The 13,875-nt window shown below is 37.0% G+C and overlaps 1 protein-coding gene across 1 annotated transcript in view; it reads left to right on the top strand.

Annotated features, from left to right (window-relative positions):
- Nucleotides 1-13,875, top strand: part of IPO5 (importin 5) — a 56,051-nt gene that overhangs the window by 22,521 nt on the left and 19,655 nt on the right. The window contains exons 9-17 of the mRNA XM_079778856.1: nucleotides 962-1,049; nucleotides 2,887-2,993; nucleotides 6,251-6,375; nucleotides 6,468-6,557; nucleotides 6,642-6,815; nucleotides 9,597-9,815; nucleotides 11,598-11,681; nucleotides 13,121-13,253; nucleotides 13,341-13,462. Coding sequence (XP_079634982.1) covers nucleotides 962-1,049; nucleotides 2,887-2,993; nucleotides 6,251-6,375; nucleotides 6,468-6,557; nucleotides 6,642-6,815; nucleotides 9,597-9,815; nucleotides 11,598-11,681; nucleotides 13,121-13,253; nucleotides 13,341-13,462 — 1,142 coding nt within the window. The remainder of the gene's footprint in view (nucleotides 1-961; nucleotides 1,050-2,886; nucleotides 2,994-6,250; nucleotides 6,376-6,467; nucleotides 6,558-6,641; nucleotides 6,816-9,596; nucleotides 9,816-11,597; nucleotides 11,682-13,120; nucleotides 13,254-13,340; nucleotides 13,463-13,875) is intronic.

Raw genomic sequence — 13,875 nt, 5'->3', positions numbered from 1 at the left:
TCAACCAATCAAAGCAAAATATGCTAATGATGTGCCAAGGCTGCTCAACCACTCACTATGACATGCACTGACCACCAGGGACCAGACAGTCGACCGGTCAACCAGTTGCTATGATGTGCACTGACTGCCAGGGAGCAGATGCTCCAAACTGTAGGTTAGCTTAATGCTGGGGACACGCCCTGGAGCCCTCCCGCAGTCCTTCACCAGCTGGCCAACCTCCCGTGTCTCTCCCTGGCCCTGATAATGGTGCGGGGGGAGGGGGGAGTCCCTAGGCCTGGCCTGCACCCTCTCACTATCCGGGATCCCTTGGGGGATGTCGGAGAGCCGGTTTCCGCCCGATCCCACAGGGGGAGCCCCACTCAGCCAGAATCTGGGCTCATGGCTGGTGGCAGTGGCAGGAGCCTCTCCCACCTCTGCACCAACGCTAAGGATGTCCAACTTGTGCCTGAGGAGTAGGCCTAAGCCGTCAGACATCCCCCGAGGGCTCCTAGACTGCAAGAGGGCGCAGGTTGGGCTGAAGGAATCCTCTCCCTGCCCTCTAGTGTATTATATATAAAGTACAATCTTGAAATAGTGCTCTTTTGTATGTAAATACAGAGGTCTATAGTTCAAGTGTAAAAACAGTTTGGCAATGGAAACATTTGATTTTTTATTATGGAGCTCACTTCTGGTGAGGAAGGGAGAGAATACAGTAGGATTTGTGAAGTTTGACTTTAATTCTTAATGTACTTCTTAATAAGATGTAAAGTAAATGTGGCCCTCAAAAAAAACAACAAAACCCACAAACAGTTAAAATTAAAAACAGGTGTTGGGCGCAAAGGCAAAAAATTTTTTTTGTTTCACTCTCTTAGAGGCAAAGTAAATCCTTCATTTTTTACTTAGTGAGATTCTTGTTTGTAAATGATGATATTGACAAAATAAAAATAGCCATGTTCTTCAGGTATGAAATTATTTTCTTTAGTTCCTCAGATGTTAGCAATGATGGTTGATCTAGAAGAGGATGAGGACTGGGCAAATGCAGATGAACTAGAAGATGATGATTTTGACAGGTAATCAATCATACACAATAAATACTGTATAAAGGTTCCTCCTTGACAGGATAGAGCAACATGAAAGACAATGAGAGCTTTAGGCTTATGAGGCCCACACCTTTCTCCCACTCTGTTCCGTAACTTGAAGTTAAACTTTTAAGTTTGGAATATGGGACACTTAGGCTTCTTGTTGTATGCATTTCTGCATCCGATTTTGTAAATATTTTAAAGTAGCTATCTTTTCTACCCCAATCTAACTTGAGGCTAGAGAGGAGACGGTGGTGTAATCTGTATACTAGGTGACATAACACTGGAATTGCTATTTTATTTGTTGTGACTTAGGAGTCCCCCATGAATATAGATTCCTATGGAAAAATCGACCAAAATCTATATTTACTGTCCCAATAGTGATGATGGCCCCTTGCATGTACATGAAACAGCACTTCAGAGATCTGTTAATTTTATTATTTCAGTAGTCTTATAGGTATATTATAGATACAGAATGGAGAGAAAATGTTGAGTGATTTGCTCAATATTGCATAGCCAGTTAGTAGACTGGGCTTTACTACCATTTCTCTTAGTCTTCCCAGGGTATCATACTATCTCTGTTTCTTAAAAAGAACGGAAATTATTCCCAGAAAGGCTAGCAGTCAGTATAAGCTACTATAAGAATACTAGAAATGAAAGACATTTGACTTATAGAATATATGGTGGCTTCTGAGGCTAACTCCCATTATTAAAAATGACTGAGTTCTGACTTGAAATACTGTGTTGGAGTGTATGAAAGTAGTCCTTCACTGGAAATAACCTAACGGGGCTGAAGAAAAGATAGGGCTCAGATCTGGTTTCCTTTCCCTGGTTCAGTTACTCTAATGTGCTGCTACCTGGCCTGGAATTTGCCCTGCAAAAGGCCCTTGAATTTATATGGTTTATGAAGCTATTTTTTCTGGACTAGGTGAATAAGGTTTTCTTATCTGTGAGTAAATGGTCATGTATTTATTTTCAAGATCAGTTTAAGTCTAAAAACCTGTTCTAAAGATAATTTGTAGCCTTTTCTTTGTACACATGTGGAGGCCAAAGTAGGTTTATAGTTGTGAGTATCCAAAACAGTTTATTCTATATTACTATTTATCAATTACTGTATTGTTTTCCATACAAACAACTGTAAAGCTACTTTTGCCCACCCCTGTATGTCTTATCTTCATAACAGTTAAAGATTATGCACATGACAGACTCACTGCTGATCTTAGAGTTATAAGACAGTGCAAAGGCTTTTATGCCTGGTTTTCTTCAGTTTTCAGTGAAAACACTGGGATGGAGTTTCACTTACACATAATTTTTGGCAATGCAATTTACACCCCTTTAAAGGTAAATAAGTTCACAGTGAGGAGAAAATCATATACAGTCTCAGCCCCCTTTCAGTTTTCTTTGTTCTGTTCACTGGTCATTTTGAAGGATACGTGTCCAGGGAATGAGAAACACAAGGTTCTCCTAAATGCTCTGCACACACTTCTGCGTCTTGAAAGTATCAGAAGTTAATGCTTGTTAGACATTGGGGGGGGGGGGGGGGTGCATGTAAAGAGAGAGGAAGGGGAAAGAGAGCCTTGAAAAATAAAATTTGGACATAGGACTTATTAAACTACAGTGAATCATGATAAGTTTATTTGCCTCCCTCCCCTTTTTTAACTCTAGGGTTTTTAACTCACAACTTACTATATACATTCAGAAGGCTGCTTGACTTAATTCTTTTTCAATCCTAGTTTAATAACAATCCATGTTTAGAAATATGTCTGTATAGTGTACTATTCTTGTGTGTTTTGAATATATTGAGTACATTACATGCTGTTTTGTGCAGCAATGCAGTTGCTGGTGAGAGTGCTTTGGACCGAATGGCTTGTGGACTTGGTGGAAAGCTCGTTTTGCCCATGATCAAGGAACACATTATGCAGATGCTTCAAAATCGTAAGCTCTCTCTTTCAAATGCTAAATGGAAAATTGCTTTCTGAATCAGAAACTCTTAACAAATGCTTAGACTGTGTCTAAAAATTAATCTTTGCCTTTTTATATTCTGTGTTTAACCTGATTTTTACATTATGTTGATAAAATTCTATTTAGTTGTCTTTGGGGCCATTCAGTCTTAAGCCAAAGAATATTTTTCCTCACTATTAAAAATAACCCCAGTTTCCTCAGTATTGGCCTAATTCTATAGGAAAAATATATAAATTCTAAGGAAAATTTAGTTTTCTCTTTAGCCAGAAACATCTAGATTTAAATTTAAGATGATATTATTTTACTATTTATGAAACATTTGATTCAAAATTTTATGAGCATATTTGATTTATATAATCTCCATTCAATATCTTTTATTTTAAAAAATATCTAGTATTTCCTAATAAATATTTGGTCATATCAATACCAAACATTGTCTACATGTTTTTTGTGGGGGTGTTTTTGTTTTTTTAATTACAAAGTAAATGTGTTTGAAATTTTTTTTTTAATTCAAATACAGAAATGTATAACTAAAAGTCCCGTCCCTTAGATTCAGAGGTGGCCACTGTTGAAAAGTCTCTGAGAGTGTTTTATTTGCCTCTCTTCCTCACCCCCTTTCCGTTTTTTTCTCTCTTTCTTTATCTATGCATATTGGCAGGGGCAGTTTTGGAATATGACCATGCCATACAGACTCACCATATAGAGTACATTATAGGAGACAAATTTGAGGGGCAAACGATTGATTCAGGATCTTAAAGTAGTAAAACAGTTACAATACCAGCCTCAAATGAAATTGAAATATTAAGAACTCTAGCTAGCCCTTAGACTGTTTACCTTACTCCTTCTTATTCTATAAGATTCTTATTTATCCTGAAAGGCATTGCCCAAAACCATGATCCCTTTTTAATGATGTGGTTTTACATTTGGGTCTTGAATAATAATTTTTTTCCTTTTTTTAATCCTTTGAATTTTTTGTGTTTGGGGGGTGGGGTGGTTTTGGGTTAATCCTCACCAGAGTATACTTTTCCATTGATCTTTTAGAGAGAGGGAAAGACAGAAATATGGATGTGAGAGAAACACATCGATTGGTTGCCGCCTACACACGCCCCAACCAGGGCCAGGCTGGGGAGGAGCCTACAACCAAGATACATGTCCTTGACCGGAATGGAACCTGGGACCCTTTGGTCCACAGGCCCGATGCTCTATCCACTGAGCCAAACCAGCCAGGGTTATTCCCTGCATTTTTTTTTTTTTAAGGGTTTTTCACAAAAGGATAGGGACAGATAGCATCACAGATTGCTCAACCTCTAATTGCTGCTAGAAAGAATCTAGCTTTTTCATTTTAAGATGAAAGTAAAGCCCAGAGACATTTTGCACAAGGCCAACCAGCTAACTGTTTTTCCATTGATTCAGACTTTTTGGATTGTTTTGTTGTGGGTGTGGTTTTGTGATTTGGAGTTCAAGAATTTGACTTTTAAAGTCCTGCTACAACTTACTAACTAGTAAAGAAGGCTTTACTTGTATGGCAATGGACACATGAAGATTTGTTACTGCTGAATGTATGACTTTCAGTGAGTCTTTATTTTCTTATGTATAAAACTGGAAAATGATGCTAGCCCTGCGCCCAGGATTACGGTTAGAATCCAAAGCTGTATTTAATTTATGTGAAAAGTGCTTTAACAATGGCAAATGGTATATATTTCTTAGTAACATACACTCCACTTTATTTTTCAAAAGTTTTGTTGTCTTTGCTTTAAATAATGAACTGCAAAATTTTTTAAATCTTAAAATTCAGAGAAAAACCATTTCCAAATCCCCATACCATGCCATCCCATTTGCTCAGCATTCTTTCAGACACTGCACATAGAGAATGTATGTGTCATATCTCTGAATCAAATATAGATATCTTTCTATATCAGTAAGTATTTATTGCATTTCTTCTTTAATTTTAATTAGTAAGTACAGTATGCACAGATTAGTAAAAGATAATTGATATATTGGTTTCCTAGGATTATTATTCCTCAGTTGACTCATTTTTGGTTTACTGGTATATTGAGTAATTAAACACATTAAAAACATACAAATTTATAAGTGATAAAGTTTTAATACTTAACACCAATATTAGCAATTTTTCAGAAAGTTTTTACAGTAGAATTAGTTACAACAGAGTTCATCTTTACATAGGTTTCAGGCTCCCCAAAGTGAAAAATGTAGTATGAAATATTTTAGGATTTTTCTACAATGTGGTTTAACCCTTATGCCAACAGTTCTTAAACTTTCTCTTCTCAAGATGCCTTCACGCTTAAAAATTACTGAGATTTCCAGAGTGCTTTTCTTTATGTGTGTTATATCAATTTGTATTAGAAATTAAAACAAATATTAAAAATCTTTATTTAAAAATAATAAGGAACACATTATACATTACCAGAAATAACATTTTTGTGAAGAATGACTCCTCTAAAACAAAAAAATATTAAAAGAATGTCTTTGCTATTTTTTAAATATTTTTAGATGCCTTAGCTGAATTCATGTGGAAAACTACAATAATTAATAAATAATACAAGTATAAACTGTTGTGCATATTCACAACTGTAAACCTACTTTTGCCCTACCTTGTATTTATGTGTATCTTGCTTTGTTCTTGAAGGAATTTTAGACATAAGAGTCAGGGAAATTACATATTAGAATAGGATGTGAAGTCTAGTAAAAAAATAAACATTGCTTAGTGAATATTCTGTTAATAAAAAAGCAAGTACACATTATTATATTAGAATACAAATAAGACTCATCCATATTCATTTACCATATTACTAAATAAAAGTTCTTTAAAAGCAGCACGTTTTTCTCTTTGGATTTTTTTTTTTCTTTTGGAAATCAACAAATCTGTATTCAGTAAGCAGCAGTGTGTGACAGAAGATCCAGGCATTTACTGCTTATAATAAAATACCAGAGGAAAAGTCTCTTATTTTAAGAGTTTATAAATACTGATAAGCTCTTTGCTTCTATTTTGTCTTTTAACCTTTGGCATGCAAATGCTTGTGTGACATAACCACTATTACAATGAAATAATACAGTCAGGTACTTTTTCTATCCATTTTTTAAATTAATAAATATATAAAAATATTTCATTACTCTTTTTCAGAGTAAGGAGAACTTTTAATACTTCTGCTAGAATGACATGTTTGTAGTGTCTCATTGCTGTTCTTTTATTTGCAATTTTTTCTCTGTAGCTGACTGGAAATACCGACATGCAGGATTAATGGCTTTATCTGCCATTGGGGAAGGATGCCACCAGCAAATGGAAGGAATTCTAAATGAGATAGTAAATTTTGTTTTGCTTTTTCTTCAGGATCCTGTAAGTACCAATAACTGTTTGATTCGTAATTATTACTGTAGTTTCAAATGGAAAATAGAAAGCCTTTACTAATACCAAGGAGTATATTCCAGCATCCAAGAGTGAGGTATGCAGCCTGTAATGCAGTTGGACAGATGGCTACAGATTTTGCACCTGGTTTCCAAAAGAAATTCCATGAGAAGGTAAGCAACAAGTCCTCAAACGCTCAAACTCTAAGAAGAGGGGTAGCATTTCAAAATGTATGCTTACGTGATTTCCTTTCACAGGTGATTGCAGCTCTACTACAGACCATGGAAGACCAAGGCAATCAGCGAGTGCAGGCCCATGCTGCTGCTGCTCTCATTAACTTTACGGAGGACTGTCCCAAGTCACTGCTTATTCCGTATTTGGATAATTTGGTGAAACATCTACATTCCATCATGGTACTTAAACTTCAGGAGGTAAATTTTAAGATCTTTAACCCCCCTATTTAGATGTTAATTTAGATTAATATGATGGGAACAGGGGGACTTTTCAACATGGCTATCAAGAATAGAAAGTTGGGTCCGGCCAGTGTGGCTAAGTGGTTGGGCATTGACCCAGGAACCAAGAGGTCACCGGTTCAATTCCTGGTCAGGGCACATGCCTGGATTGCAAGCTCAATTCCCAGTTAGAGGGAGTGCAGGAGGCAGTCGATGGATGGTGTTTCTCTTTCATTGATGTTTCTATCTCTTTGTCCCTCTTTCTTCCCCTCTCTAAAAATGAATTTTAAAACATTGTAAAGTTATTTAAAAAGAAAAAAGAATAGAAAATTAGAAGGACATTATAGGCCTGACCAGAAAATGATCCAGTTTTAGAACTAGGGAAGATATGTCCTAAAGGTTAGGTAAAATCAGTATATGAATTGCCTTGAAAACAAGGCAGAGTCAAGAGCATCATGATCATTTTTCAGGGAGCTTGGATGGTAATTGTGGAAATTGGGGGGGGGGAGGGGGGGGAGGTGACTAAAAGACATGTCTCGAGAAGTACGCAGTTTCTTTCTGCCAGTTTGAATTTCAAAAGATGAAAGAGAAGGATGTAAAAAATGTTGATCTCCTAAACCAGGTCACAGAAATAGACATGTGGAAAATATATATATATATATATATATATATATATATATATATATATATATATATATTTTTTTTTTTTTTTTTTTTTTTTTTTTTTTTTTTTTTTTTTTGCTTTAAGTATGTTGTTTTTAAAATAAGACCTGGCCATTCAAAAGGAAGATGGTTTTAGTTATAGCTTATGTAAGAGGGGCAGCCTACAAACAGTTGAATGGTGTTAGTACAGCAGTGTGTGGGAAGAAAGATGCAAATAAGAGAAGCAAAGATTGGCCTAGCTAGTTTGGGTCAGTGGATAGAGCATCAGCCTGCGGACTGAAGGGTCCCGGGTTCAATTCCAGTCAAGGGCACGTACCTTGATTGCAGGTTCCTCGGCCCTGGTCAGGGAACAGGCAAGAGGCAACCAATGATGTTTCTGTCTTTCCCTCTTCCTTCCACTCTCTCTAAAAATCAATGGAAAAATATCCTCGGGTGAGAACAAAAAGAGAGAGAAGCAAAGATTGAGTCTCAGTTTTCAAGTATAGTGAAAATAAATTGCTACTATAAAAAATGAAATAAATAAAAAGGACATAAAAGCCTTTTTTACTATTATATTTAGCAAATATAAAGTTAGTCAGATTGCTATAAAATTTCTAACACTCAATTTCTGTACTTTAATAAGAATTAGTAACAGACAAGTTCACAAACCACACTCTGCATAGCACTGGTCTAAAGAAGAACAGGAGGATACAGGCTGAAGAACAAGATAAGCAAAAAACAACAACAACCAAACCAACAACTCATAGCCACAAACAACAGTATAGTGATTACCAGAGGGAAAGGGGGATAAATGGTGAAGGAAGGAGACTAGACTTGGGGTGGTAAATACACAATAAAATATATAGATGATGTATTAGAGAATTGTATGCCTGAACTTTATTAACCAATGTCACCCCAATAAATTTAATATTTAAAAGAGATACAATGTCTCAGAAGGCAAAGAAATCAATTTGCAACAAAAAGGGTGTACTATATGATAACATCCATATGATAGCAGAGTAGGAACATGAGCGTATCTGAAGACAAAGATGTATATCCAGGTTGAAGGCAGATTGGTTGGCTGGTTAAGTCAGGAATAGATGAATCAAATGTGATTTTAGGCTGAAGTGTGAAGAACAAGAGCGTCTGTATATTTCCCTCCCCTTCCTGCAGAGGGTCAATGTGTAAGATGTAGACTGAAGGAAGTAGTTGCTAAGATAGGATGGAGAGGAGGATAAACGATGTGAGCAAGAGTTTTATGAAAAGAGGGTAACTAAGGAAGGACATTCCTTCTTAAACATTAAATATGGAGCAGTTACTGAGATACAGAAGAAGGAGGGAATAAATTAACCTTTTGCACTCGGATGTCAAGTGTGACTCGACACGGTTAGCATTAGAATAAAGGAATCGAGAAAAAAGCAAGCGAGTGCAAAGGGTTAAAGTTGTGCTGGAACCCAATACAAGTGAGGAACTCTCTGAGAGTGTGGTTGTAGTAGATGGGGAGAAGAAAATCTGGGTGTAGTTACTAAGGCAAGTATTCATGTGAATCCACAAGGAAATATAATATTACCAGGTGATGGCATAAGCCCAGCTACGAATACCCAGTTAGTATTAATTACTGCGTAGGTCAGAGAATACTGTAGATCTCTGGTTCAGGAGAAAGGATGATCATCACATCGAAGACCGAAGTGAGTGAAAAAGAGTGCACCAGTAGCATCATTAGTGTATCTTCTCAGAAGAATCCAATTAGAAGATAAAGGAATAGAACAAAAAAGGGAATTTCCTCCTTGACATAGTAGGACAGCACAAAATACATAGTAAGTGGGAATAAATGAAAAAAAATGAATAAGGAGGATAAGCATTTGATGGCAAATTTGTGCTCGAAGACTTGCTGTGCTGTGAGATAACGAGTAAGGAGGCCTATAGTAACTGAAGAGAGAGAGATCCCACATAAATAGTTCAACAGGGATTCTTAAATTTGCTCTAAAACCTATTACCTTCACTCTGGCTCTGAACAGTGGTTTCATCTTGCTATTTCAGAAAAGCATTTGGAAACTTGGAGTATTTCCTCCAATTTCTCATTTACTTAATGTATTTTGTATGTCTTCCTTCTCCTAGTTGATTCAAAAAGGCACCAAGCTAGTTTTGGAACAAGTTGTGACATCTATTGCATCAGTTGCAGATACTGCAGAGGAAAAGTTTGTCCCCTACTATGACTTATTTATGCCATCACTAAAGCACATTGTTGAGAATGCAGTTCAAAAGGAACTTCGACTTCTCAGAGGAAAAACTATTGAATGCATCAGTCTCATTGGTCTGGCTGTTGGGAAGGAAAAAGTAAGTGATTTACAGTATGTTGAATTTACTATAATTTGTCTATGGAGGCATTGAGGGTGCAAGAGGGTTTTTTCCTTCTGATAAGTGGTTTTCTGGGTGCTTTTTTTCCTCCCATCAGCTTATCCTCACATTCCCATTTTATATATAAACTAGAAGCCTGGTGCACAAAATTCATGCACAGAGGGCGGGGGTGGGGGGTCCCTCAGCCCAGCCTGCACCTTCTCTAATCCGGGACCCCTTGGGGGATGTCCCGGGGATCAGGCCTAAACCGACAGTCAGACATCCCTCTCACAATCCAGGACCACTGGCTCCTAATCACTCTCCTGCCTGCCTGGTCGCCCCCAACTGCACCACCACCACCACCACCACCACCACTGGCCTGTGGTCGCCCCTAACTGGCCCCTGCCCCCGTTGCCAGCCTGATTGCCCCTCACTGCCCCCCTCCACCTCCCCTCTGCTGGCCTGGTTGCCCCTAACTGGCCCCCACCCCCATCCCCCGCTGCCAGCCTGGTTGCCCCACGCAGCCTGCTGTTCAGTCGTTTGGTTGTCCCTCACTAATCCCCCTGGCAGCCTGGTCGTGGCAGCCACCTTGTGAGGGCGTGAGGGTTAATTTGCATATTACCTCTTTATTATATAGGCTAAATTGTTGCCTTCATTTTTTCATTGTTAATATTAAGGTTTTTAATTCAAGTTATACTCTTGAGACCTCCCCCTTTCTTACCACATGTACAGTCTATCTCTTGGGAGCATGTGGAGTTCAGGATCCATGTTTAGTTTCACTCATTTAAACATTTCCTTGGAACATTCCAGTTGCTTTCCTGTTCACTTAAAAAACATCGGGTGGCCCTAGCTGGTTTGGCTCTGTGGATAGAGCATCAACCTGCAGACTGAATGGTACCGGTTGATTCCAGTCAAGGGCACATGCCTGGGTGGCAGGCTCAATCCCCAGTAGGGGGCATGCAGGAGGCAGCCAATCGGTGATTCTCTCATCATTATGTTTCTATCTCTCTCCCTCTCCCTTCCTCTCTGAAATCAATAAAAATATATATTTTTTTTAAAACGGGTGTCCTAAGAGAGAAATCTTTATATATATAGCTTTTCAGAATGTAATTACCAAGGAGCATTGGCCAATGTGTTTTTTCTTCCCAGCCAACAACTCAGAGTTGTCAAAGCTAATCCAAAAGAAATTCTTCTGTCATCCACCCCTCATGTTCTGATTCTCAGAACTACCGACATAGAACCCCTCACTGTGGTCTCTAAAACCAGCATCAGTATTAACTTACCTTATAAATTGTTTTCTGTGGGATACCGAGAAGCTAACCAGTAAAACATTTTTATTTTACATACTCTGTATATCTGGCTTTCAAGTATTTTTGAATCACTGCCTGTTTATACAATAGAGATTGCCAGAACCACAGTTAAATGAAAATCATGTAGGTCTATGGAGCAATCCAAAATTTTCCTTCTGGATTTGGATTATCATTTTACTGCTGGAAATGCATAAGCCATAGACCAAAATTTGATGCCATTAGAAATAATTTTTATATTGCAATTCACTTTGACTTTAGCAGAATATATTTTTCTAGAAAGAGCACTAAGTCTGTTGCAATATGGTGAAAATTTTTCAACATAATACTTTTATCTGAGGGGTTATGACCAATATGGGAAATGTAATAGATCTTCTGGGCAAGTTTTGTTATTACACAAGAAACATTAAGTACCTCTCTGATTTGATATACAAGAGTCATATTGGTGTTGTTTTTCTTAAATATTTTTTTCTAGTTCATGCAAGATGCATCGGATGTGATGCAGCTATTGTTGAAGACCCAGACAGACTTCAGTGATATGGAAGATGATGATCCTCAGGTAAAGCAGCCTCAATATGTTCCATCCTAATCCATTTAGGAGTTTCAGCTAGTGCAAGGTTAAATGTACTTTTTTAAAAAAAATAAATGGAATAATAGGTTTCCTGAGCAATATCAACCACACGTTTCAGAACCATTCTTCACTGGTTTGACTTCAACTTCTCATAAGTATTCACAATGCGTAACATAAAATAGGCACTTAAATAGTTTTAATTGAATTTTTACTTTTTCTCAGTTTGCTGTAGCTGCTCCTTCTTCTCTACTCTCATGTTTTGATGCTCTTGAGGGTCTGTCCTAGGCCCTCTTTTCTCCTCATTCCCCTCAAGCAGTGTCATTCACAATCATGGCCTCGGTTCTTCTTTTGACTTCCAGATCTTTCTCTGAATTTGGGCTTCATTTATCCAAACACTTACTAGGCATTTCTATTTGGATGTCTCCTAGTCCTTTGAATGCCACATGAATTCCTCTCCCCTGTTAAAAGAAAAGAAATGCAGAAACCTAACTATCTTAGAACATGCTATGCTCTCTTCTCTCTGCCTATGAATACTAGTAAACAAATATTTCTTTGACTTAGAAAGAACCCTCCCCCACTCAACCTGGCTAACTCCTGCTTATATTTCACATCCAGTACCAGTTTCAATGGTGGGTACTTATGACACTGTAATAATTGTAATTGTTCATCCTAATCTTTTTTTTTTTTTTTCCTAATCTTAATTGTACTTAGAATGCCTAACATAACACAGGCACTCAATAAATAGTTGGATTAAATTTTGGCTTTACACAGCCACACTATAATTATTTCCCTTACACTCAAAATTGTGTTTTTGTTTTTCTAAATTAGGAGTGGGAAGCAATGTATGTGAGATAGATACATAAATAGATATAGGGGAGTAAAAAATCCCTTTCTGGGTTACAGAGCCTAGATTCTCTACAGATAAGTAAGTCTATGTAAACACAGTAGTAGAAGAGGTATCAAATAGACCAGCCACTTACACAGAAAATTACAACACCTACGAGAAAGAGATGTTTTGTTTCTTGGGTGTTAATGTTTAATGGATGGAACACAAGGCAGTAGGGATACAAAGTCAAATAAAATGTGTCTACCTTCAAAAGAAATTAGTGCCTAGGATTTTAAGTAGGTTTTATTTATATGACTCAGGTGATAGTAGAGAAAACTATGTTGCTTCTTGAACGTAGGAAAAATAGATATGATCCTCCTGGTCTTTCTGTATTGCTTCACTTGCTGTGACTATATTCCAGTGTAGAGGTTCCCAGTGATTTTGTTATTATTTCTGAACATTTTAAGTTTATGACCTTAGAAAATGCTTAAAAGCCATGAATGTAAAATAAAACATTATTTCTATGAAATAGGAAATTACTTTCTTTGTCTTATTTACCTATTGTTTTTTAAATTAATTTAATTTTTCACTTTCCCCCCAGATTTCTTACATGATCTCAGCATGGGCCAGAATGTGCAAAATCCTTGGAAAAGAATTTCAGCAATACCTTCCAGTGGTTATGGGGCCTTTAATGAAGACAGCTTCAATTAAGCCTGAAGTAGCCCTTTTAGATAGTAAGTGTCTTCATGAAGACAGGAATTGTAAAATTTCTCTTTGTTTCTAATTTTAACATGAATTTGTTTTTTTTCCCTCTGTAATAGCCCAAGACATGGAGAATATGAGTGATGATGATGGTTGGGAGTTTGTGAACCTTGGAGACCAGCAAAGTTTTGGTATTAAAACTGCAGGACTGGAAGAAAAATCAACTGCTTGTCAGATGCTGGTAAGTGATAATGTTTAAACATTATTTAACAACTCATAAAAACATGTATGTATGTGTGTATATATATATGTATATATATATATATATATGATAGCAATGCTTTTAATAGATGTTAAGAAAACTATTTTGAAGAGCAAGAATATATTCTTTGAAAAATGTAGAAACATTTTGACCCAACACTTACTTCTGGATTTTCATCCTGAAGAAATCATGTGGATACAACTTTTCATTATCAGTGCTTTTTCTAATAAAAAAACAAATAGCCTGAATGCCTGTTATTAGGAAGGTGATCGATAATTACAATACTTTGGAGTATTACAAAGCCATGGGAGGCAAGGATTTTTGTGTTTTGTGCTTAGTGTATAAGTAGGTAGCCAGGAATATTTTTTGAATGAACAGAAATGTACTCATGA

This window comes from Cnephaeus nilssonii (assembly GCF_951640355.1).
Source record: "Cnephaeus nilssonii genome assembly, chromosome: 8".
In the NCBI taxonomy this organism is placed as follows: domain Eukaryota; kingdom Metazoa; phylum Chordata; class Mammalia; order Chiroptera; family Vespertilionidae; genus Cnephaeus; species Cnephaeus nilssonii.
Note: the sequence above shows the minus strand (reverse complement) of the source record. Positions and strands in the feature narration are given on the sequence as shown.